We start from the raw sequence: 22,807 nt of genomic DNA on the forward strand, positions 1-22,807 counted from the left end.
GAGCTGGTGTTGCTAGAGAGCAATTAAAGAACTGGCTTTTTTTTCCCAGTCTTTCAGAGAGCCATTAAAAAGAGTCTAATTCTCTGTTGGGCTTTTATGAATGTGAACAATTAATATGCTCAGAATAAATGACACAGAGCATAACTGGATTGTGAAGCCTCTCCCCATTTATATATTCATCGGGAGAGTGCAAAACTCTTGTCTTTACCAAAGGACAAGTGCATGGTTCAAGTGTGTTGAGGGTCACTAACTTCTGGAGAGTGGGCTTGAAAGCAGAATACAGATTGTGTTTATTATCCGTCGCACGTGGTTGTGAGAACGGGAGCAACCAGAGACATTTATTCCTGGTGGCCTAAAAGGAAACCTTGAAAGAAATATTCTCTATACAGTGGTACCTCGGGTTACATACGCTTCAGGTTACATACACTTCAGGTTACAGACTCCGCTAACCCAGAAATATTGCTTCAAGTTAAGAACTTTGCTTCAGGATGAGAACAGAAATTGTGCTCCGGCGGCGCAGCAGCAGCAGGAGGCCCCATTAGCTAAAGTGGTGCTGCAGGTTAAAACAGTTTCAGGTTAAGTACGGACCTCCGGAACGAATTACCATATTTTTTGCTCTATAAGACTCACTTTTTCCCTCCTAAAAAATAAGGGGAAATGTGTGTGCGTCTTATGGAGCGAATGCAGGCTGCACAGCTATCCTGGAAGCCAGAACAGCAAGATTGCTGCTTTCACTGCCCAGCGATCCCTCTTGTTGTTCTGGCTTCTGGGATTCAGAATATTTTTTTTTCTTGTTTTCCTCCTCCAAAAACTAGGTGCGTCTTATCGTCTAGTGTGTCTTATAGAGCGAAAAATACGGTAAGTACTTAACCCGAGGTACCACTGTATTTATTGCATTAGAAAAAGGAGCCAGCCAGGTCTGAAGGGACTTCTCCTCTGGTGCAGGAAAAAAGGGAGCAGTAATTTGGCAGCCCTGCCCTACAGTCTGTGCTACCTGGTCTTTTGGCATGAGAAATCTGTCTCAGAAAAGGCCTTGGGGTAACTGTGGAAGAGTTGCAGATGGGTGCTGTTATCACACCCGAAATACAAAGTGTAGTCCTAGCAAACCAACTGGAGAGTTGAGTCCCAGTGAACTTGGAAGGCCTTCCTTCTGAGCAAACAGACAAACAGACTGGACTTGCTTACATCCTCGTGCATCTGATTTGGCTCCTCTGTTTGCTTAACTGCCAGGATGTTCAAAACTTGGGAGAATTAATGGCCCGTTCCCTAATCCATTGGTGCTAACATCAACTAATGATAGGAAAGGGGGGGGGGAGAGAGACTGACGTGGTCTAATGTGTTAAAAAAACAACAAAACAAAAGCACACCACCAGTCGTGTTTCCCCTTCATAAGCACTTTGCTAGGCATACATGAGGATGAAGCAATAAATTAATGTTCTGTGGTGGGGGGAGCACCATCATTCTGCCATCTCCCCAGGGCATGTCCTAGCCAAACGGAGGCTCTTAAAAGAGGAACTTGAAGCAAACCTGTAGGGTGTTAGGAGTGCTTTTCCATGTCTCCTGCTGATGGGCCGATTCCCCGTTGCCCAAGTCCCAGGCTCTCATTCACACCCTTTGCTTCCGGGCTGCTGGTGTTCCTCGCACGTCCTAGGAGCCTGACAGCGTGAGCCGCTGCTTGACCGCAGTCTCATCCCAAGCCTTGGCCTTGCTGCTGATTAAGACTTTCGTTGCTGGGCATCTGAGGGTTACGCGGCCAAGCCACCCCCTGACTTTCCTCCGAGGTCACCAGGAAGCAAGTGTGCGTTTTGTAACAAGAGATCTTAATTAGACGGTGGTCGTGGGTGCTGCTGCAGCTGCTGCTGCTGTGTCCCTAGCCTGGCTGAGGCTAAGGTTGCACAGCGCCCCCTTGTGCTCACTTGTTTTACTGCCGCAGGACAGTTTGGAGCTTTAAAGCGGCGTTTATTTCCTCTGTCGAATTCCCCACCCCATCCCCTTTATTTTTAACTGAGCAGTAAATTCCGTTGTTCCTGCAGTTGAGGCCGGCCTAAACTGAAGTAGCACAGTACAGAAAGCACGGTGTGTGTGTGTGTGTGTGCGTGTAACGGGGAGGGGGGGCGGGCTGCTGGCCCTGCATGCTCCATTGATCATTCAGGTCCATCATTGTTTTCTGTGTTTCGTTAATAACTGTGTCAGGAAAGAACCCGGAGGAAAGCAAGAAGCTTAAAAGGGAGCTGGAATTCTGCCCCACCCACCCCCGTTGCAATGAATGAGAAACGGCGATGCCAAACTAGCCATCGACGCCGGGAGTTCCTAGGCAGTTAACTAATCTAACGACTTCCACCCCATATGCAATCAGAACAAAATGTTATGGAGCTAGAATTTAAACAGGAGGGAAGATACTTATTTCTAAAGCGCTGAAAAATCTGTACGTTGCATAACGTTGCAGCAGCATGGAATACTGGGCAGAGGATAGAAAGAGGGTTTTGCTGTTAAGAATGCAGAAAAGGGATTTTAACAAGAAAGCAGAATCTGCAACAACATGTTGCTCTGTAGTTCCAGGAAGTCTGCCATGTCTCTCCCCCCACTCCCAATACTCCATTCCATTCCATCCCTCCCAGTGTTCTTCCTTGGCCTCATCACGCAACATTCTATGGCCAATGAGCATGCTCAGTCCTCGCTGGCATGTTTTGAGGTCTTCCCCTCCCCACAGGTTTTCTGAGGATCGTCCAATCCCCTGCAATGCAGCAATATGCAGGTGTCCCATACAGGGATCAAACCTGCAACCTTGCTATTATCAGCATCACACTCTAACCAACTGAGCTGGTTTATTTTATTTTATTTTTACTTCTGCAGAGCTTGGCATTCCACCTACTGATCCCTCCTTCTTATACATAAGTGGTGCTGTTTCGGCTACGTAAAGATCCACACTTGCAGAATGAGATTGTTAATAGTATATAGGATTCAAAAAAACGAATCTGAGCAAGATTTAGGGAGAATCATGGGCACTCATGGTTGGGGCAGGAAGCTTTTTTTAAAAAGAGTTTATTTCTGTCATTTGTAGAACCTGAGATATGAGACAAAATGTACAGGCACTATTCTCATCCCCCCCCCCGACAGATTAGCCTGTTCCCCATTTTCAGTGTTTTACTTCCCCCACCCCCTAGAGAAACTCCTGTGGGTGCCCATGGCAGTAGTATCTTTCAATCTGTAAAGTAGCAGAGGATTTTGTTTAAAAATGGGGATCGTAGAACCTTCAGCATTTGTTCCTAGCATTATAATAGCTTTCAGCATTTCAGAGTGACGTTTGTCCAGTCAGCCATTGTCACAGCGATCAGTTACGTTTTCCTGTAAAGCAGGGGCAAGAAACAGAAGTTGTTAGTTTCCAACACTCCTCAGCCCCAGTCAGCATGGCCCAGCAGTCAGGAATGTAGTCCAGCAGTGAAGTTCCTGCTTTTTAAGTCATCAGGGTTTCCCAAACTTGGGTCTCCAGCTGTTTTGGGACTACAATTCCTATCATCCCTAACCACTGATCCTGCTAGCTGGGGGTGATGGGAGTTGTAGTCTGACAACAGCTAGAAACCCAAGGTGGGAAACCCTGCTCCAGATGAACTTTCAGGAAGACCAAGATATAGGGATGAGAGGCCTCTAATTATGAAGGCCTTCTATTAAGTAGTGGCTACAACTGAACTGACCTTTTTGGTGCTGGCCCCTGAACTTCTCTATTTGCTTCTTAGCTGTGTGACAGAACCAGAAACAAGTCCATCCGCCTTGCCATTCCATTCGGACAGGCTTTTGGTGGCTAATGCTTGGTCATCTTTGGTGCCAGGCTCATCATGTTGGCCCCATGTTGTCTTTCTGCTTGGAATTCTATTTGCATTATTAAAGTATTTTAGGTGAACTCCACTTCGGGAACCATTGACATGATTGAAAAAAGAGGGCTGAAATAATGCGTACATTTAGTTTTAAAGCCTGGTCTGTTGCTCACAACAGCCTTGATCTCAGACATTAAGCAAAGAAACAAATCTGGCGCACGAAGGAGATTTTGAATAAATTTGATTAAGAGGGTGCTCCATTTCAGGATGATGGTGGGTGTGCTTTTTTATAGAAGCAATTTAGGTTTAGACATCACAATGATTTTTTAAAAAATGGCATTTTTCATTTCATGAAAGAAAAAAAAGCTGTGGGCCCCTGCTCCAGACTGTGCTCCTGATCTAGAATGGAGAAACTCACACCAGTTTCCTGGTGCAAATTGCCCCCTGCCTGGCTGCTACTTGCACCTCAATGTGCTGTTTGCAATAACCAGCACATTTGGGGACACGCAGAGGACTTTCTGCAGGAAATTAGTGCTGTATCAGGAGTATATTCCTGCTATGGAGCCCATGGCTGCATTTCCCCACACATAAAAGAATAAAGGTGGTCAGATTAGGTATGTACCTACCATAACGTATAGTTGTTACTTCAGAGCCTGAACTATACCCGTCTCCCTCAAGCTTCAGAATGTGCTCTGCTGCCATTCTTCATATACAGTATGTGAAGGATCAGTGCTGGAGTCAGGTGGAAAGCCTTGGGGCAGTGGAAGGTGCCTTCTTTTCTCTTCCCTAGGGTATAGCTCAGTAGTTCGAGAAACAGCACCTGAGAAAAAAGCAATCTGAGCCTTAGATGCTAACGTTGCTCTTCTCCTTGTATGGGCAAACATGAAGACAGTTTACATCTTTTCCAGGTGTTGTGGAAAGTTGTGGAAAGATTTAACTGGAAATTTAAAATGTTTGGGGTGTTAGGGGAGGGGTAGTACATCTGGTGGGGAACACATCATGCTCCTTCTGGGGTAGTTGGGCCACCTTTGGTCCCCGCCCTGCACTCAGCTCTCACCTGTGGCTCCTACAAGCTGTCAGCATGTAACAGCAGCCACACCATCTTGTATCTGTGAAGCGGAGTCTAGTTCATTAAAGCTTAAGCCATAATAAAATTAGTTAGTGTTTAAGGTGCCATGGGACTCTTTTGTCAGATGTTTTATGCAGCATACTAACAAGTGAAAATATACCTTACAGGCTTGTTGTAAGGCTGGGTTGAGGAATCCTTCAAATGTTGCTGGACTCCAACTCCCATCAGCCCCAGCCAGCATGACCAATGGTCAGGGACACTGTAGTCCAGCAACCTCTGAAGGGCCACAGGTTCCCCATCCCAGCTGTAACTTGCCATGACATTTGCACACATAAAGGTATACAAATAATGCTAGTGATGGTGATTCAATTTCACACGGTCAGTGCAGGGTGTTGTTTTCCTGAGCAACACAATGACAAGTGTTCCCCATCCACAAAGACTGCACAAAGGAGTGGGCAGTGGAAGCGCTCTACGAATGGGACTGTCAACAAGCAACATTGCCAAGTGACTGCCTGCCTGCTTCCCTTTCCACTTGCCCCATTGGCGCCAGCTCAAAAGCAGCCATAGTCAAGCCTGAAGGGATATCAAGGAAAGGCTTCAGATTGCACGTAACAAAAGAGCTGGCTGGTTGTGATCCCCTTGCCAGTTACTAAAGTCATACAGCCACCCAGGAAGAAAGGTGCCCCAGTGCAATCTTTGGTGCCCGGAGGAGGAGACCTAGGCGGTAGAGATCTGATAACTCTGCTCTCCTGGCCTGAAGCATTCCACAGCCTCTTTAATCATCGCGGGGCCATTAAAACAGAGACGTCTGGCAGGTGTGGTTGCTGCACCTGCCAGGTGATTATTATATAGTTATCTTCACTCATATGGTTGCATGGACCTTCAATGTTGCACAGTGCTACAGTTGCCTTATTGCAGGGGTGAGAAACCTGGAGACTGAATACAGACCTCCGGGGCTCTCTGTCTGCCCCTCAAGGCTCTCCCAGCCCATGTGCTTCCAGACTGCACCTGCTCATTTTCCTCTGCTCTTAGACTGCGTATTCTTGAACTGTGATAGTGCCTCGTTTGCTTTGGAGGAGGGTAGGGAGATGGAGGCTGGGGGCAGCAACCTCTGCCCTTTTGCATGGAGGGAATGTCCAACACAGCTCACCCATGGCTCCACCCACTTTTGCTTCTGACCCCGCCCACCACCGTCATGTGGCTGAGGTTTACCCTTGAAGTGCCACTTGGGCTGAGATTCCCACCCCTGATTGGTCAACTGAAAACAACCCTGTGAAGTTGCTCATTATTGACTCCCTCTTTTTGGTGGGGATGGCAGACTTCTAGCTGCTGCTGCTGGACATCAAGGACTCAGCCACTGAATAACTTCTCACTGATCACATGAGAGAAATGTGGAGTTGAGAACTTTATGGTGGAACTCATATCTGAAGACCCCCTTGCCTCCCAACGAAGTGCAAGCCTCTAGTCCAGTTGGTCATGACTAAATCTCAGGACGGCAGTAAAAGAGAGTTGGTCGCTTGCATACTTTATGCTGATAGAGTTGTGTGTTTCTCTTCCCCCTGCCTCCCTCCCTCCTTGGGAGTGAGTTTCTGACATAAGGCTAAACATTTCATTGACAGCTATAGTCAAACAGGGATAGGCAACACAGTGCCCCCCAGATGTTATTGGACTCAAGTTCCCATCAGCCTCAGCCAGCATGGTCAATAGCCAGGGGTAATGGCAGCCGGATTTCTCTCTGCCACAAACTCTCCCAGATCACTAAACTCTGTTACCTCTTCAGCTTCTAACACCTCCTTCTTCCAGTCTTCTTCCTCTGACCTCTCACTGTTGTCCCACCCCCAATCCCTGGGCTCTGAGCCTTCTTCCCCAGCTAGTTCCTCCCACCATTCCTCTGCACCCAACCAATCCATTAAAGGTGCATAAACGTAATTTAAGCCTCTGGACCTGATGGTCTGAAGGACTCCACTTGTTTAGATAGGGATGTATATTGTTTCACTCCTTTCAATGGTAAGCTGTGTTTGGGGGTCCTCCTGTTCATTCTACTGCATAGGGCCACAGACTCTTGCCCCAAATGCCAACCCAGAATGCATGCCAACTGGTGCATGCTGTTCTTAAGCAAATGGTGGCCACGGTCATTGCCCGAGTGAGAGACCACGGGAGCCTTGTGTGAGCCAAAGTAAGCTTCATGCAGTAAATCCATGATTGGACCTCTCAGTCTATCTTACTGAAATGCAGCTGGGAGGGCTGCCAATGTGACTGAGGTAATAAAAGAGCAGAATCTGCAGCCCACCCATGCAGCCCACAGAGCCAGTGTGGTGTAGTGGTTAAAAGTGCCAGACTAAGACCTGGGAGACCAGGGTTCCAATCTCCAGATGGCCATGAAGCCTTGGCCTAGTCACTGCTACTCGGCCTAATTTACTTCACAAGGTTCTTGTGGAGATCAAATGAGAACCATGTATTCCACCATGAGCTCCTTGGAGAAAAAGGTGGACTAGAAAAGCAACAAACAAACAAATAAACAAACAGCAAGCTAACTGCAGCTTGAGGGCTGGGGAGGAGGTGTTTGAGAAAGTGCCATAGTGGAAGGATAAAATCACACACACACAAACACCACTGCCATGACTATGGCCAAAATTGTTGGCACTCTCTCCCTCACATAGCTGCATTTCAAGACAGGCCATTATTGCGGATCTTCCACATAGATTGGCCCTGAGCTTCCTGGAGGCAGAGTGGGTTATATATAGGTGAAACAAATGGACATTATGGAGCAGGCTGTATGTTTTTCTGACCCACCCACCATCAGAAGTAGGTAGGAAAAGTGTGTGCAGAGCTGTGGAGAGTGGAGTTGCCTCTTCCACTATCCAAATCCCATTTTGTAAAAATGCAATAATTCCTTTTTTTCTAGACAGGAGAAAAGACGCATTAAAAACCGTCAGCAGAGTGCAAACAGTCCATCTTTTCTCCTTATCTCTTTGAGATTATCAGGTGCTGCTGGGTTTTTTTTTCAGGGGGGGTTAACAGTGCTGTGGAGAGGTAGGAAGGGGGTTATTTCTTTATTCACCCCTCTAAGGCTAATCTTGCCTGCTTTCATCTATCACAGACAAAACAAAAATCAGAGAGACCAGCGATGCTTCCTGGACATTTGAGACCTCTGTGATCCCTGCATCCCCCCTTAACACGCAGACTTGCTTGGGATGGAGGGGGAGGGGTGCCCATCATCCAGAAAAGGAGCAGGGAATGGGGGGCAGCCAGCGAAGTGTACACTTTCAGCCCTGTACTCAAAATTCATCTTTGAGAAAGGAAGGGGAAGGAGGGGAATGTTTATTTAGGGATATTGAACATTAATGGGTTGAGATAGTCCTCTTGTCTCCTTTCCCACATATGACAAACAAAGAATATTTTCTGGTGCTTTTCTGCATGCAGCCGTTAAGATTACTGAAGGAAATGTGCCCTGTGTGAGGCAGCCCTGTTAGCAGTCCCCTGCAGGCAGTTAATTTTGTAGGCCTGCCCTTCTTTAATAAAAACCAGTCCTTTCATACAGAAGGGGTAGAATGGTAGATCCACTTCTGCCGCTAGGAAAACCATGCAGGCTCCCAGGTTACACAGAGTTCTGTTCTGACCCTATCAGTTTCCAGCAGCAAAAGGCACAAAAAAGCTGCCCTTCTAAGCACAGCTAGGTCTGTTGGTGTGACCTCCTTCTTAACTTGCTTAAGATTACAACTTCATTTTAAAACAAGTCTCACTGATTTAAGGATTGTGTCATTATCGCAGGGCGGATCTACATAGTACCTGATCTGTGCAGTAGCTATTTTCCCTGTGGTTCAACAGCATTCCTCACATGGCAACAACTCCCGATGACCCAGAGAAGTTTCCACACCAGTGACATACTCTTCTCGGTACACCCAGCAGTGACGTAGAAACTTCTTGCACTGTTTGTTTGTTTTTAAATGTAGGTAGTAGTTCCTATTACATGTTATAGAGATAGTCGGAAATTGCCACATGTGGAAGCAGTTGCTCAGGTTATGTATAGATCAGCCCTCAAGGAGACTGGTACAGTGAAGCCAAAGAACAATGACTAGTATTTCATGTTTATTTTAGCATCTGTATACTAGATCAGGGTTGGAGGGCTGTGGTCCTCTGTTGCTGTTGCAGTCCAACTCCTATCTGCTCCAGTCACATGGCCAGGGGGCAGGTTCCCCATCCAGGGGCATCTTACCCATAGAGGATAGTGGAGCGGGGAGCCAGGGCACCAGGTTCTGGAGGGCGCCAGGGAAGAGGCGGAGGCTGGACACGCTGCTTCCCAGCATCCGCTCCCTGCCCTCGCCATACCGCATTGTAGCAGCTCCGCACCTGGAGCCTCCATCTACCGTGGCCACCGCAGCAAAAAATGGCCAGCTGAGCTGGGAGGTGCCGCGCCCAGCCTCCACCTCTTCCTGCTGGAGGAGCCTTCTCCCCGCTGGCAGCGCCTTCCTCCCTAAAAAAACTCTGGGAAACAGGGGGCTGGGCTCCGGAGGGAGCTTTGCACCATGGTGCCGAATATACTTAAGACGGCCCTGTCCCCATCCTTGTGTTAGGGTGCTGTACATAGAGCAGAAGTGACAGCAGCTGGGATAGCTCAACTGGAAGAGCACAATACTCTTAATCTCAGGGTTGTGGGTTTGAGCCCCAAGTTAGGCAAAAGATTCCTGCATTGCAGAGGGTTGGACTAGAAGACCCTGGTGGTCCCTTCCAACCCTACAATTCTATGATTCTACAACCCACCCGCTCATAAAGTGTGCGACAAATGACAATAGCACCCGTGTGCAATTAAATCCTATGTTTGTTTAGAAATAAGGATTGCTGACATCAGGGAGAGTTTTCAGTGCGTTTACCATCACAGGGTTATTGAGTTGCATCAATGAAGTTTAAGGCTGCACAGTCACTTGCACAGCTGAAGAGACAAACCACTCTATAAAGTTGGAACTGGAAAGTGGCTTGCCTCTTCAGCATGTGGTGGAAAATTCAAAGAAACATTTGTTTGCAACATAGTTTCAAGGTCTCCTTGAAACTGTACCAAATACTTGTATATCATTGAATTCACAGAATTGTAGAGTTGGAAGGGATCCTGAGGGTCATCTAGTCCAACCTTCTGCAATGCAGCAATCTTTTGCCCAGTATGGGGCTTGAACCCATGACCTTTAGATTAAGACTCCCATGCTCTCCCAACTGAGCTATTTGGCCCAGGAATCACATTTTTGGAAACCATTGCCTCATATTACACAGGACTGGCATGGCTCTGAATTATCGGCACTGCTTCCTTAATTTTTATTTAAAAATCATTGATTTCAGTCAGGGAGAAGGAAAGCAAAGGTAAAAATCATAATTCCATCTCCGTGTTATCACCTTCACAGCCCACATCTTAAATTTACCTGGGAATACGTTCTTTTTTACCTTAGCACCAGAGTTGATAATAGGAAACGCTAGTCAAGTGTGGGTGCAGAGGGATAATGGCCAAACTAGCAGTACCAAAATCCTCAACCTATGCTTGGAAGTGAAATGTACTTTCAATGGGATCTCTTACCTGTGGGGAGGCCACGTTCAATCAAGTTAGGAAGCAGAGCATCAGGCACGGAACACGGGCACGTAGGGTGAAGGGGAAGAGCCTGGCACACGGAGCCATTCCTTAGGTACCAATGGGACCTATTGCTTCCCAGGCGCAGTGGAGAGGCTCACCAATCGTCACCCTTCGGAGAACCTCTTTTGATGCGCCAAATCCAAACATTACTCGTGTCCCGTGTGACACTGAACCGGTGGTTAAGAGCGCGCGTTTATGGTCCATGGCGCCGGAGCTTTGCTGCAGAAACAACTTAAAAGTGGGGATTGCAAGAATGTCGTGCGTTGAGCGAAATGCTCTTCAACCAAGGCAGCGCGTATCCGTCCATTTCATAACATTTATGCACCTTAAAAACCCCACAGCGGTTTACAAGGAGAGAGAAAAGCAGCCTGAAACTTTTGGGTACACACGTGCACGAGATCGGGCTGCTGCTCGCCCGTCTTCCGGGCTTCCGTCAACTCGTCTGGAGAGGCTCCAGCTCCGTGATTGGGGAGCCGATCCCCGCCGCCTCCGCCGTGTTTTCCGCGCGGCCTGTGGGCCGTCGCTCGCTCCCTGGCGCCCCCCTTCCTTCGCCCGGCTCCGGCTGTCGCCGCGGCTGTCGCCCGCCCCCTCCCGCGGAGCCCTCCTCCTCTCCCTCCTCCCGCCAGCCCGTCCCCTTCTCGCGGCTGGGCTCCCCTGCGCGCGGGACACCTTGGCACTGTCGGAGGAGGCTGGACGCGGGGAGGATGCGAGGAGCAGCGCCGCGCCTCCGGCGATGAGAGCCCCGCAGCAGCAGCCGTGGCTGCCCCTCTGAGCGCCGCTCCTACCAACTTGGAGAGCGGGGAGGAGCTGCCCAGCCTGGCACCGCAGGAGCGGCTCGGCGGCACCGGCGACCCTCTTCCTCGCGCGGCGGCGGCGGCGGCGGGTCTCCCCTTTCCCCGCTGTGGGCAGAGGAAGAGTTGCGCGGACCCCCGTCGCCACAGCGTGGCTGCGAGAGGCGGCGGGAGCGGGGCAGTCTTGGGGCGCCGGGCGGGGAGGCTGGAGCTTTGGAAGGGCTGCCGAGGGAAGAAGCAGAAGAGGAGGGCGCCTCTGGAGAGGGCGAGGAGGCGGCGGCGCAGGAGGAGGCGCAGGAGAGCGGCAGACGCGGCAGCCTCGTCCGCGCCCAGCGATGGCTCCTGCCTGGAGCCGGGGAGTTTCGGGCCCCGGCGGGATCGTCCTGCTCCTGCTGCTGGGGGGCATCTGCAACCTGAGGCTTTGCCACGCAGGTAAGACTCGGCGCGGCTGAGGGTGGGGGGGGGGGGAAAGGCGGGTAGCGCTGCTTCGTCTCTTCAGGACTTTGCTGAGGTGGAGAGAGACTCCTGGTTTCCCACCCGCTTCCTAAAAGTTACCTCAGACTTTCAAACACCCCCCCCCTACCTCGAGCCCGTTTCCCACTTTGCCGCTTGTGCGTATGGATTCTTCTGCCCGCGTTTATTCCGGCGGCGTCGAGAAGGGAAGCTGGATTACTTAAGGAGGGGGGGGGGAGTAAAGAAACGAAAATGATTGCTTTGCGCTATCGCCCTCTCTCGCTCTCCCGCACCCCTCTTTTGGTAATCGAACACCCCAAACAACGTTGCTATTAAGCGGTAGCGGGGGAGGGCGGGGGCCTCGGCGCGCCGAGTTTGTCCCGCGCTGGTGGGACCACGGGACGGTTCCCCCCGCTGTTCTCCTCCGAGGGTGGTGGAGAGACGCGGTTGCCTCGGTCTGAGGGACGGGGAAGGTCAGGGGAAAGAAGTCGTCGTGGTGCTGCCTGAGTCAGGGGGACCCAAAGAGGAGAGGTCTCCACAAGTGCTGCGGGAATAGTTCCCAAACACAGCTCCCCCCCCCCCCCAATGCTCGGAAGTAGCCGCCGTGGTGCTCAGCGCGCAGCCTTTCCTCTGAGTGCAGCTCGGAGGAGAGTTTTCCAACCTTCCTTGGGAAAGATTTTTCTTTCTTCTTCTTGCCTCCCAGAAAGGTGAATATATAACCCAGCTCACCTTGCAAAAAAAGGGTTTGCTTCGGAAGGGGGACGCAGGATCCCCGATCTCGGGGCAGGTGCATGTGAAAGATGCTCGTCCTCTGTGTACGGTTAACTCGGGAATAAAGCCTACTCGATTCACTTACTCCGAGGAAGGCAGCGTTGGGATTCACACTTTGGAGGGGTGAGTTCTGCAGGGCTGTGATGCATGTGTGCATAAGTTTGTGGCGTTAGGTTGGCAGCCAGTGCGCGCTTACCTGGGAGTAAACCCCATGGAACCTACACTTGCACCTGAGTAAATGCACTTATCTGTTATATATATATGCAAGTAACTGCACACAATTCCCCCGAAATCCAGGTTCCTGGTTAATTGACAGCAATAACTCTTATACTTTTTGCCAGGTGATGGGAGTTGACTGACTCCACTCCTAATTCAAGCAGAAGTGGGTGATGCTGCTCTGAATCTTTGTCATGAGTGCCCATGGTGGAAATCTGAACGTTTTAAAAAAGTAAATTGTCAGAGCCCTGAAGCAATGTGCCTGACTCTTTCAGAGACTATCTGTATTAAATAGTCACTGTGCATGAATTACCCCTTGGAAAGTATTGCTTAAAAAAAAAAATCTGTGCAAAAGCAATCTGGATTCTCTCCTGCGACAGGAACTAACTGACTGGGATGTAACCGCCCTTCCCTGAGTGGCATCTGAGTAAGTTGCTGGCCTGAGAGACTGTAATTCAAAGTAAATCACCTACTTCAAACCAGGTTGCTAATTTGAGGCGACTCCAGCATGAACTCTCTTCCACAGCCTTACTGTTTTAGACTCCATCCCTAATGCACCCTTTCACTTGAGCAGGAAGTCTTTTTGAACTCAGTGGGGCTTGCTTCCAATTTAACACCATAGTGTTTGTGCTGTTAAGCTGCTATCTGAAATAGGTTATATTGGGGAGTAAGTCCTGTTGATTGTCTGTTTCCACATATCACTTTAGGATATGTTGTAGTAATCTGTTGCAGCAGGAGGAAGCCAGAGCGAGGTGTTGGTTATCTTCCTGACCAGCTTATTTGGAGACAAGTTCCACAGAGTTCAACAGGACATCTATGCAGCGCATTTAGGAAGGGGGGAAAGTTTATGCATATTAAAGGAGCAAAGAATCAAGTGTAGCGTGATTATCAGGCTGGTTTTCTCTCTCCCGGATAAAGCTGAAAGGTCAAAGAAGAAGAATCTTTCTAATTGTCAAAATAGGCTCTAACAGGAAACTGCAAGGGGGGCTAACCCTTGAAGTTTTAAGACATCTGAGCTGGTTTGAGGAGGGTAATGTGGGCTTCTGTCTTTCTTCAGGATTGTTAAGTATTTCTGTGGTCTGTGCAGCCGTAATCATGTGTTTATTAGGGAGAGATTTCTACTTGGAAAAACACACTCACCGCCTTCCCTGGGAAGAGTCTCCTGTTCAGTTGGTTTGGCTGAAGAGTTGTGGCCTAAATATATGCTGTTGGACTGATACTTGTTTTCATGTACTCCATCCTCTTTTAATATCCTTTTGCTTTAGGGTCTGTCATAGCAGACCCCTGCGCATTCCAGGCCTGGCAGGGTGAACTGATCCATGCACCTTTATGTTTTCCTGTTTATCTCTGGCTGTTTTGACAGAGATCTGTAATCCTTGCTTGCTGCAAGTCCTCCTGAAACTCAGCAGGGGCTGTGTAGATTTGTAAAGGACAGTGCTATTTGAACTAAGATTTTTTTTAAAAAAATAAAACCAAAGATTTATTTTGGATGGCCCTTTCAATGCAAAACCAAGACCTTAGAACCTGGTATCCGATGATTTGGGTGAAAGCTGATGATGGATCAGAATGCTCATAATTGCTAATAGCAACTCTGTATGTTGCGCAGCTACTAATAAGTACACTGAGCGCATTGTTTTTAGGGTGCAGTATGCTCTCATTCCAAAGAGCTTGCTTGTAATTAACCAGAATCAAATTATAATTTGCTCAGAGTCTGGTGCTTTAAAGATGTATTTTGAAGTTGCAGTTAATGATAGGGGAGAAGGAGCCTATAGTGAACAGAGGACATTGTTTAAAGGGATTCTGGAATGTGAAATAGGAGCACTGCTTGAAGGGCTTCTCAGAGAGTACATTTATAGATATGCTTTGCTACAAAATTAAAGAGGACTCAACCAAAGGAGCAGAATTTTCCAAAGCAGGGGCACTGTTTTGCATTCCTTAAGCATTCCGAACATCTGCCGGAATAAAGGAAGGTTTGAGAGTGCAATGAAAATATGTTGAGACCCTGGTTTGAAGTAGGAACTGTCATCTTGCAAAAATAAAAATATTTATAGCAAATTTGTATTGCATTGAATGCGATGGTTTGGAGATAGGCAGCAGTGGGGAGGGAGGGTGGTGTGTGTGTGTGTGTGTGTGTGTGTGTGTAGTTTGGTAGCCAGCTGAGGATAGGAGTGAAACTGTTAGCTGGCCCCGCTGTTACTTCCAGCTTTGCGCTGCATTTGAATCTTATTGATGTTCTCTTTTGCTAGCTGAGCAAATGATAACCCTGTTGAGAATTCCATTCTTTCATTTAATAACCATGATAGCTGGAAGTGCGGCTTAAAAGTTCAGGCGCGGGGGCTCCGTACTGTGGGAATGATGGGATGAGTGAAGGTAATAATCATCTCAACTCGGAGAATTACCTTTTAATTGCAGACCTTTTGGTTCCCTGCCATTGCGTCAAACACTGACTTGAATTATATCCGCCCCATGCTGCTCTCCCTCCAAGTTTGTGAGCTAATATGTAGGGACAGGCTTGTAGGTCTCCTTAGCCTTTTCCAGCAGTTTTCCTTGTGCAGCCAAGAAAAACTGTAATGGTGAGCATGTGATTTGGAAGCTTAAACCCTTTACACCAAGGGTGGGGCAGCCTTTTCCAATCCAAGAGCCATACTGTTTTCCCTTCTGGGCAAACTTCAGAAGGCTGCATGCATAGTGGTGGCGTAATGGTTAGAGTGTTGGACTACGACCTGCGAGTCCAGGGTTTGAATCCCCACTCAGCCATGCAGCTCACTTGGTGACCTTGGGCCAGTCACCATCTCTTAGCCTAACCTACCTCACAGGGTTGTCGTGGGGATGAAATAAGGAGGAGGACAACAACCATGTACACGGCCTCTAGCTCCTTGGAAGAAAAAGGTGGTCTATAAATGAACAGTGGAGGGTGGGACCAGGAGCAAAAGTGGGCGGTGCATTATTTTCTACACACAAACACACACACCACTGTCTGTCCTCTGTCCAGGCAGGCAGGAGGCATCATCACAGTTCAAGGATACATTCTGGCCAGGCAAAGGCATTCAGGGCACAAGGAAGGACTGGTGATGGGGAGAAAAGAATTATAGACTCATAGAGCTGAAGAGTTGGAAAGCGACCATGAGACTCATCTATTCCCAATTCCCTGCACTGCAGGAATCTTTCCCCCAATGTTGGGGCTCGAACCAGTGGCCCTAAGATTAAGAGTGTCATGTTCTACAGACTGAGCTATCCCACCTCAGGAAGATTCTATAGGAGGCATCCCCAAACTTAGCCCTCCAGCTGTTTTGGGACTACAACTCCCATCATCCCTAGCTAACAGGACCAGTGGTTAGGGGTGATGGGAATTGTAGTCCCAAAACAGCTGGAGGGCCAAGTTTGGGGATGCCTGTTCTATAGAGAGGGACTTGGGGCCGCATTTGACCTCTGGGCTTGAGGTTCCACTACTCCAAACTGGTATACAATTGTTACTCCATGCTGTAACCAAAGAGCATGCCTCACCCACATAAATTCATGCATTGGGGTGGGGTGACACATACACCTTTTTTTCTAACATCACCGGCTTTGTCACTGTTGGGGAGAGGTGTTATTTCAGCCGAGACATGACCCGAGAACCTTGTTTCAGTGTCACAGCTGAGCCCTGTGACTTTACCAACAGAGCTCCTGAAGCACATGCAGAATGCTTTCTCTCTCTCTCTCTCTATCTCTCTCTCTCTCTCTCTCTCTCTCTCTCTCTCTCTCTCTCTCCTCTCTCTCTTTTGCTGCTTGCACTGTGGGTTAAACCTCAGAGCCTAGGACTTGCCGATCAGAAGGTTGGCGGTTCGAATCCCCGTGACAGGGTGAGCTCCCATTGCTCGGTCCCTGCTCCTGCCAACCTAGCAGTTCGAAAGCACATCAAAAGTGCAAGTAGATAAATAGGTACCGCAAGTAGATAAATAGGTACCGCGGGAAGGTAAATGGCATTTCCGTGCGCTGTTCTGGTTCGTCAGAAGCGGCTTAGTCATGCTGGCCACATGACCCGGAAGCTGTATGCCGGCTCACTCGGCCAATAAAGCGAGATGAGCCGGCGAAACCCCAGAGTCGGCCACGACTGGACCTAATGGTCAGGGGTCCCTTTACCTTTATGCATGTTTGGGATTAATAAGCAGAGCACTGGACATAAAGCACCCTTTCATGGCTTCAGACCAATTCCCTTCTTCTTATCCAGGATACTGTCCCATATATCCATTGTAAAGCTCCAGCAGGGGAGACATGGAGATGCCGGTGAGACGTTCCCCCCCCCCTTTTAAGTGCAGTTATAAAGAGATGTCTTTAGCTGCGCATCTCAGAAGTCAGGAAACCATAAAGTTTGATGGCTGCAGAGTTTGGGAAAGATCATTGCTATAAACTGTTAGGGGCTTGGAGTGCCGGCCCGGCAGGCAGTGACAGGCAAGTCTGATTGTAAGCTTTCCTTTTAAAAAGACTTTGAAGCCTCTTTAACTTAACTGGTCATTTTCTTTCCACCTTGTAAAGCTGGAGGGGGCCTGCGTAATGCACTAGGTGTGGGGATGTGTCACCAGGCATGCCTGTGGCGTTTGTTTGATCAATGCCAAAAGCTTCTTGCAGCAAGCAGGCCTTGCAAGCATGTTGAAGGGAGGCATTCATTTTTTTTTTTTTACAGTGCAATTAAAAGTTCAGGAAAAGCTTATAGGACATGCCTCAATCAGCAGCGTCCCCCCCACCAGCTCCTCACTCCTAGCTTCCTATCATCTGCCTTCTTGTTGTAATGGGAAGGATGGTTTTATTTTATTTTTAGCTATATATCATGCTTTGCTTAGGAAATGCTTTCAGCACAGGTATTATCCCAAAACTGGGTGTGCACCAGAGTGTGGAAATAGTAACTGACAACTGCTGAATCTTTCCCTCCCATGTTGAATGTTCACGGCTACCAATTCAGCTCCTGTAGTTTGCAGTCCGTTGCTACTGAAATGATTAATCCTAAAATTATCTCCCTTCCTGCCATTTCCTCGTAAGGAAAGCAGGGGACGGTAGAGATACCAAAGAGATAATTGCTTTCTTGGCTGGTTGAACTTAAAAAAGCTAATAGGTCTGGACTGTTCACTTTTGTATGCGTCTGCAGCACTCATTGGAGTCACGATGCTGCTGCTGGTTCTATTGTTTTTACTTTCATCTGCTTGTCAGTATAGGGATAGGTACTGTGCAGAGTGCGAAAAGGATAAGGTTCGTGGTCTCGAGGCTGATTTACACATGCCGGGGAATCACGTGTACTACTTCAGTGAACACGCTGAGCATTTTATGACTGAACACCGAAGAGATCCTAGTTTGGTCTGCCCCTCGGATGCTGTTTTTGTGTGTGCAAGAGGTTCCTTGATTTCCTGTAGCTTTAAGCTTGCAAACATGGCGGTCCAGCCAAATTGCTACCTTACTTGCTGACAACTGAATCCACTCCATAAATTGTTATTAAGGATGATACCAGAAAATTATTTTTCCATGTGAGGAGCCTGCTATTGAAGTATTGGTATCCTTCTCTCTGTGTAGGAAGAAATTGAAGAGACAAGTAACTGGAGGGGACTGTTTTAAAAGTTAATGACTTTCTTTGGGAGTACTTAAAGTTGCAAAAGTCAATGACACTTTCTTAACAACAACAACAACAACAATAGTGCTGCATAGGTTTTTTCTGATGTGAAATTTGGGTGACCACCTTTCTCCTGGCAGAGGTTATATGCCTCCAGAAATTATGAGACAAGCAAAAGTCCAACAGGTGTGTTTTCCCTGTCATGGAAATATCAGGATGGAGTAAGCTGTGCCAACTGCATTTTTACCTGTTACACAGCTGTTAGAAAAGGACGGAGATGGTAACCTTCTTTTGATTTGAGATGTGGATTTGAAAGTAATATAGGAGGAATGAGGCACCTGTTGCCTTACAGGTGATTTTGGACTCTAAATTCCATCATCCCTACCTATTGTCAGATGGAGGGTCATGGATTCTCCATCCCTGGTACTGTATAAGGAATAGCCAGGAGCAATACCAGCAGAGGATAGTTGGAAAGGAAAGCTTGTCTAGGAAGACTGATAACTTATCATAGCAACTTTGTAACTAGTGTAAGATACTTTGGCTCTTGGGCAACATATAAATTTATAAAACCACAAAAATATGAAATAAATCATGAAGACAAATCAGGCCAAACAAGAAAGCATAATAATAATTATCACCTAAGGGTCTCATTAACATCTTGACACAAGGGGTCTCAACTTCCATTAACAAACAGCTGGGCTCCTGTGTGATGTGACCCTCCCCCTTTGAGATTCATACCTACAAACTCCAGGGATGTAGTCAAGTTGTCTGATCCTGTGGACACATGTTTATGTATTATTACCCAAACACTGTGTTTAAACTTCAGATTTCCAAGCTTGGTGGCTCCTAGGCTTTGTCTTGCCTGTAGTGTGGCAGGATGCTGTTTAGAAGCAGGGAAGTCTTTGGGGTCCACCTCCTGGAATAAGATTTGTGCTTGAGTTGAGTCCCTGGCCATTCTGCCATGCTGCTGATTTGATTGCATGTTTGATTAGATTACATGTTTGTTTCTTATTAAGAGTGGCATGCGAAGCAGCCCAGTGCAAGGATCGCAGCCTCTCTTGGGTATGTTTTCGCCTTCTCTCGCCTTCCCCTCCCATCACACCCTCCCCACCTTGGCAACTGCCATGTGAGCTGCTTGAGCAGCTGTGAAAATCTGGGATGGGATGCTGCTGTGAATGTGACTAGCAGTGCACATGCTCTTGCCAGAGGAAGTGTGAACCTGCGATGGCTGATTACAAAGCAGTACTCTTGTTTGTGTTTGATGAACATATGGGCTGGTGCAGTGGGCTTAAAAATAAAATGGGGGAAAAGGCTTGCTTGAGGAGGAATTGGGGGTGTGGAGAAGGGAGCTGGGGATGAAATGGCAGCAAGAGGTAACTTGTTTTTGTGACTTCAGATACAGCTTTCTTTTTAGGAACTTGCTGTTTTTCACCCAACATCACCAGCTTGTTTTGAAAGTTGGTGCAGTGTGCTGCAACCCAGGGCAAAGAGATCAGCATGTGGGCAAGTGGCTAGGGAAGGAACCTACCACAGTCTACTCCCAGCTTCATTTCTAACTAACTGGTGAGGGAATCTCCTATTAGTGCACCCTAGGTCCATCCATGTGAATCCAACAGGGATGCCTTTCCCTTCACGTTGCCGTCATGTTAGCAAAGGAAACCAGAATGACCTGTGTGGTAGAAACGGCCCAAGAAGGGAACTTCTTAGGCAAAGGCTGCAACTTGTGCTGAAGCATATGCTTTGCCTTCAGAGAAGTCCAAGGTCTGATCACCAGTGTCTCCAGGTGGGGCTGGGAATGTCCACTGCCTGAAACCTTTGAAAGCTGCTGTCCATCAGGGTAGACTGCTGAGCTAGATGGAGCAATGGGTTGGACTTAGTATAAAGCAGTTTCTTATATACCCTAATTGTCAGAACTTTAAAGTACTCCTTGCACACTGGTATGTGTTGCTGCTGGAGATGTGCCCACTTTCTCCTTATGCACCACTTCTGGGAACGTGCTCTAACCACAACAACGGTAATAATAATACATTGCTACTAATTAATAATGATGCACAGATTCTGCTTGTCTTCGTGCCGCCAGCTATAGATTATTTAGAAAGGCAAAACTTGCATCTGGCTGGATCAGATGTGAGGAATCTTTGGCCCTCCAGATGTTGCTGAACTACAACTCATATCATCCCTGGCATTCGACCATGCTGGCTGGGGCTGATGGGAATGGTAGTTCAGTAACATCTTGAAGGGCCAAGAAGGGCACCTTGCGCTAGGTGGCTTTGGCAGTAGGGCTGACTTGGTGACTGCACACGAAACTCAACGAGTTGCTTGGGAACTGTGACAGCAATATCTGGGACACTGGTAAAACAGCGTGGAATCAGAAATGTTTGCCCCAGGATCCTTCACTGGCATTTGAAGATGGATGGCCAACACATCCCCAGACAGCCCTGGCTTGCAGGGTTTTGTATCTGAGGCGCCAAAGCCTCTTTTTACCATCCTTGAGACTTCTATGATTCATTTGTTCATGCCCTATAGTTCCATATTTGGAATCACTGGTACTAGTTTCAGTTTGGTGAGTTCTTTATACACGTTATTATGCTTTTCCCTCACCATAAACCTATGCAGGAAATCATTATTACTCCCATTTTACAAGCTGGGAACCAAGGATGGTGGTTGATGACTCTCAAAATATGGCTGAGGTGTGACTTGAACATCAGACTCTCAAGAATCCTGGAGTATTCATTACCATACCTGCAAAGGGTGGGTAAAATCCATCATAAATCGGCCTTTTGTAAGTCTTGCTACAAGCACCGCTTAGGGTGGTTATCTATCTGCACTAAGAGTTGATCTTAATATAATGGAGACAGTGGATCTGGAATTAACCACTGATAAAAGCTATGTAGTGACATACTGGAAATCTACACAGTTCCAACACTTTCAGACTGGATAAAAAGAAATTGGGAAATGGCATTATCAAGAAAATTGACTTAACTTCTCAGAATGCTGCCCAAAGAAACAGATTAACTGTTTTGTTGAAAAGGGGCCTTGTTTATAAATTCCTGGAATACTAATTTTCAAGACAAAATACAACCGGTTGTAGATATGGAACTCACTCTTATTTTCATAAGGTTAAAAATGTGGGGTGTTCTCATTGGAAAGCTAACTTTTGATATCATTTTGATTGTATTTTTTCCATGCTTGTATCCTTTTAGACATACAGTATGCTGTCTTAAACATTGTAACTTGGATTACCTCTGACTTAATGAACCTTTATTATGGGCATTCGTTCCATCAACTTATACATTTTATGCATTATCTTGTGTTTTTATTCTTGTACTTTGTGCCAATATGGTTGCCCTCCAGAGAGTATGTTGGACTTCCAGTTCCCATCGTCCCTGGCCATTCACAATGCTGTCTAGTAAGCGATATGAGCTGGAGTCCAACAACATCAGGAGGACCACAAGTTCCCCATCCCTGGTCAAGAAACGAAGCAATTCATTCCTGCCACTTCACCCTGTTGACTGCAGAGACACACATTATTGTGTCCATGACATAGTTGGCAAAACTAATCAATGTAATCGTTTTAAGAAAAGCAAGGGTGGGGAGGAGCTTCTCTAGCTCTTGAACACATACCCTGGGAATTGGTATCTCCTGACAGTATTTAGGGCAGCTTGCTCATAATGAGTTTCCCTATCTCTACTAGCAAATAATGTTGCCATGGAGCATGTCATGTACAAGGAAATTCACTGTGCTATGGTAGCTCACATATATGTAGTGATTTGTGCCAAACAATATAGCTATGTATGTGTGTGAAATGAAACACAGGGATGCTAATCCTTATGCGTATATGGACTAGGTATACTCAAGACTGCTTACATCTGATCTATATATAGATCAGCTCTTAAGTAATTTTGAGTATACCTGGTCCATCAGATGACATTGCTTCGGCAGATGAATCCTCAGAGATGGTCTTATTAATTTGTTTGTCAAGGGTTGACTGGATGGAGAACTACTCTCTTCAGTATTACAGAACAAGCAGCCAGTGGCTCACAGGAATCGTTCTGTTAGACTGTAATAGGTCAGGCATTCTTTAATGGACGAACCCCAGCATTCGTTTTTGATTAGAACAATGCTTTATGAAGGACACTAGCTTAGCAGTCATTTGTCTCAGCATATCCAGAGGAGATTATTGAGATCTGATTCCATCTCAGTAGGGTCCTACTAATGATGATTTTGCACTCAATTCAATGGACATGGATAAACTTGCTCCTCAGTGTCAGAGCTTTATTCTGAAGCTGACATTTGAGTAGGCGCTGATTCTTGGTCCCTTTTGGGGTGGGTGGGTGGTGGAGGAAAGGAACTATGCTGCTTGCTGCAAAAGGATAAATGGATTGCATGGGCTGAGTTGGTAAAGAATAATGACTAGAGGTGTTGAGAGAAGCAGATATTTGAAGGACACAGGCTCAAACATTGCAGTTCCGATTCGCCTGACCACAGCAAGGATGGCTAAAA

At 47.3% G+C, this 22,807-nt stretch overlaps 1 protein-coding gene and 1 long non-coding RNA gene across 3 annotated transcripts in view; one reads left to right on the plus strand and one right to left on the minus strand.

Annotated features, from left to right (window-relative positions):
• Window positions 1–2,196: 2,196 nt before the first annotated feature.
• Window positions 2,197–10,974, minus strand: LOC309370948. Its single transcript, XR_014168755.1, has 3 exons — window positions 10,442–10,974; window positions 4,439–4,632; window positions 2,197–3,345 (listed from the first exon to the last, which is right to left on the minus strand). It is a non-coding gene; the product is annotated as an uncharacterized lncRNA (long non-coding RNA).
• Window positions 10,975–11,227: 253 nt separating this feature from the next.
• The window catches only part of UNC5B (unc-5 netrin receptor B), a 155,518-nt gene continuing 143,938 nt past the window's right edge, over window positions 11,228–22,807 (plus strand). The window contains exon 1 of one of the 2 annotated variants that reach the window (XM_081913081.1): window positions 11,228–11,718. In XM_081913081.1, the coding sequence (XP_081769207.1) occupies window positions 11,622–11,718 (97 nt within the window). In that variant the 5' untranslated portion in view covers window positions 11,228–11,621. The remainder of the gene's footprint in view (window positions 11,719–22,807) is intronic. The other variant, XM_081913080.1, reaches the window with a different exon arrangement.

This window comes from Podarcis melisellensis, assembly GCF_964234715.1.
Source record: "Podarcis melisellensis genome assembly, chromosome: 5".
NCBI classification, from domain to species: Eukaryota; Metazoa; Chordata; class Lepidosauria; order Squamata; family Lacertidae; genus Podarcis; species Podarcis melisellensis.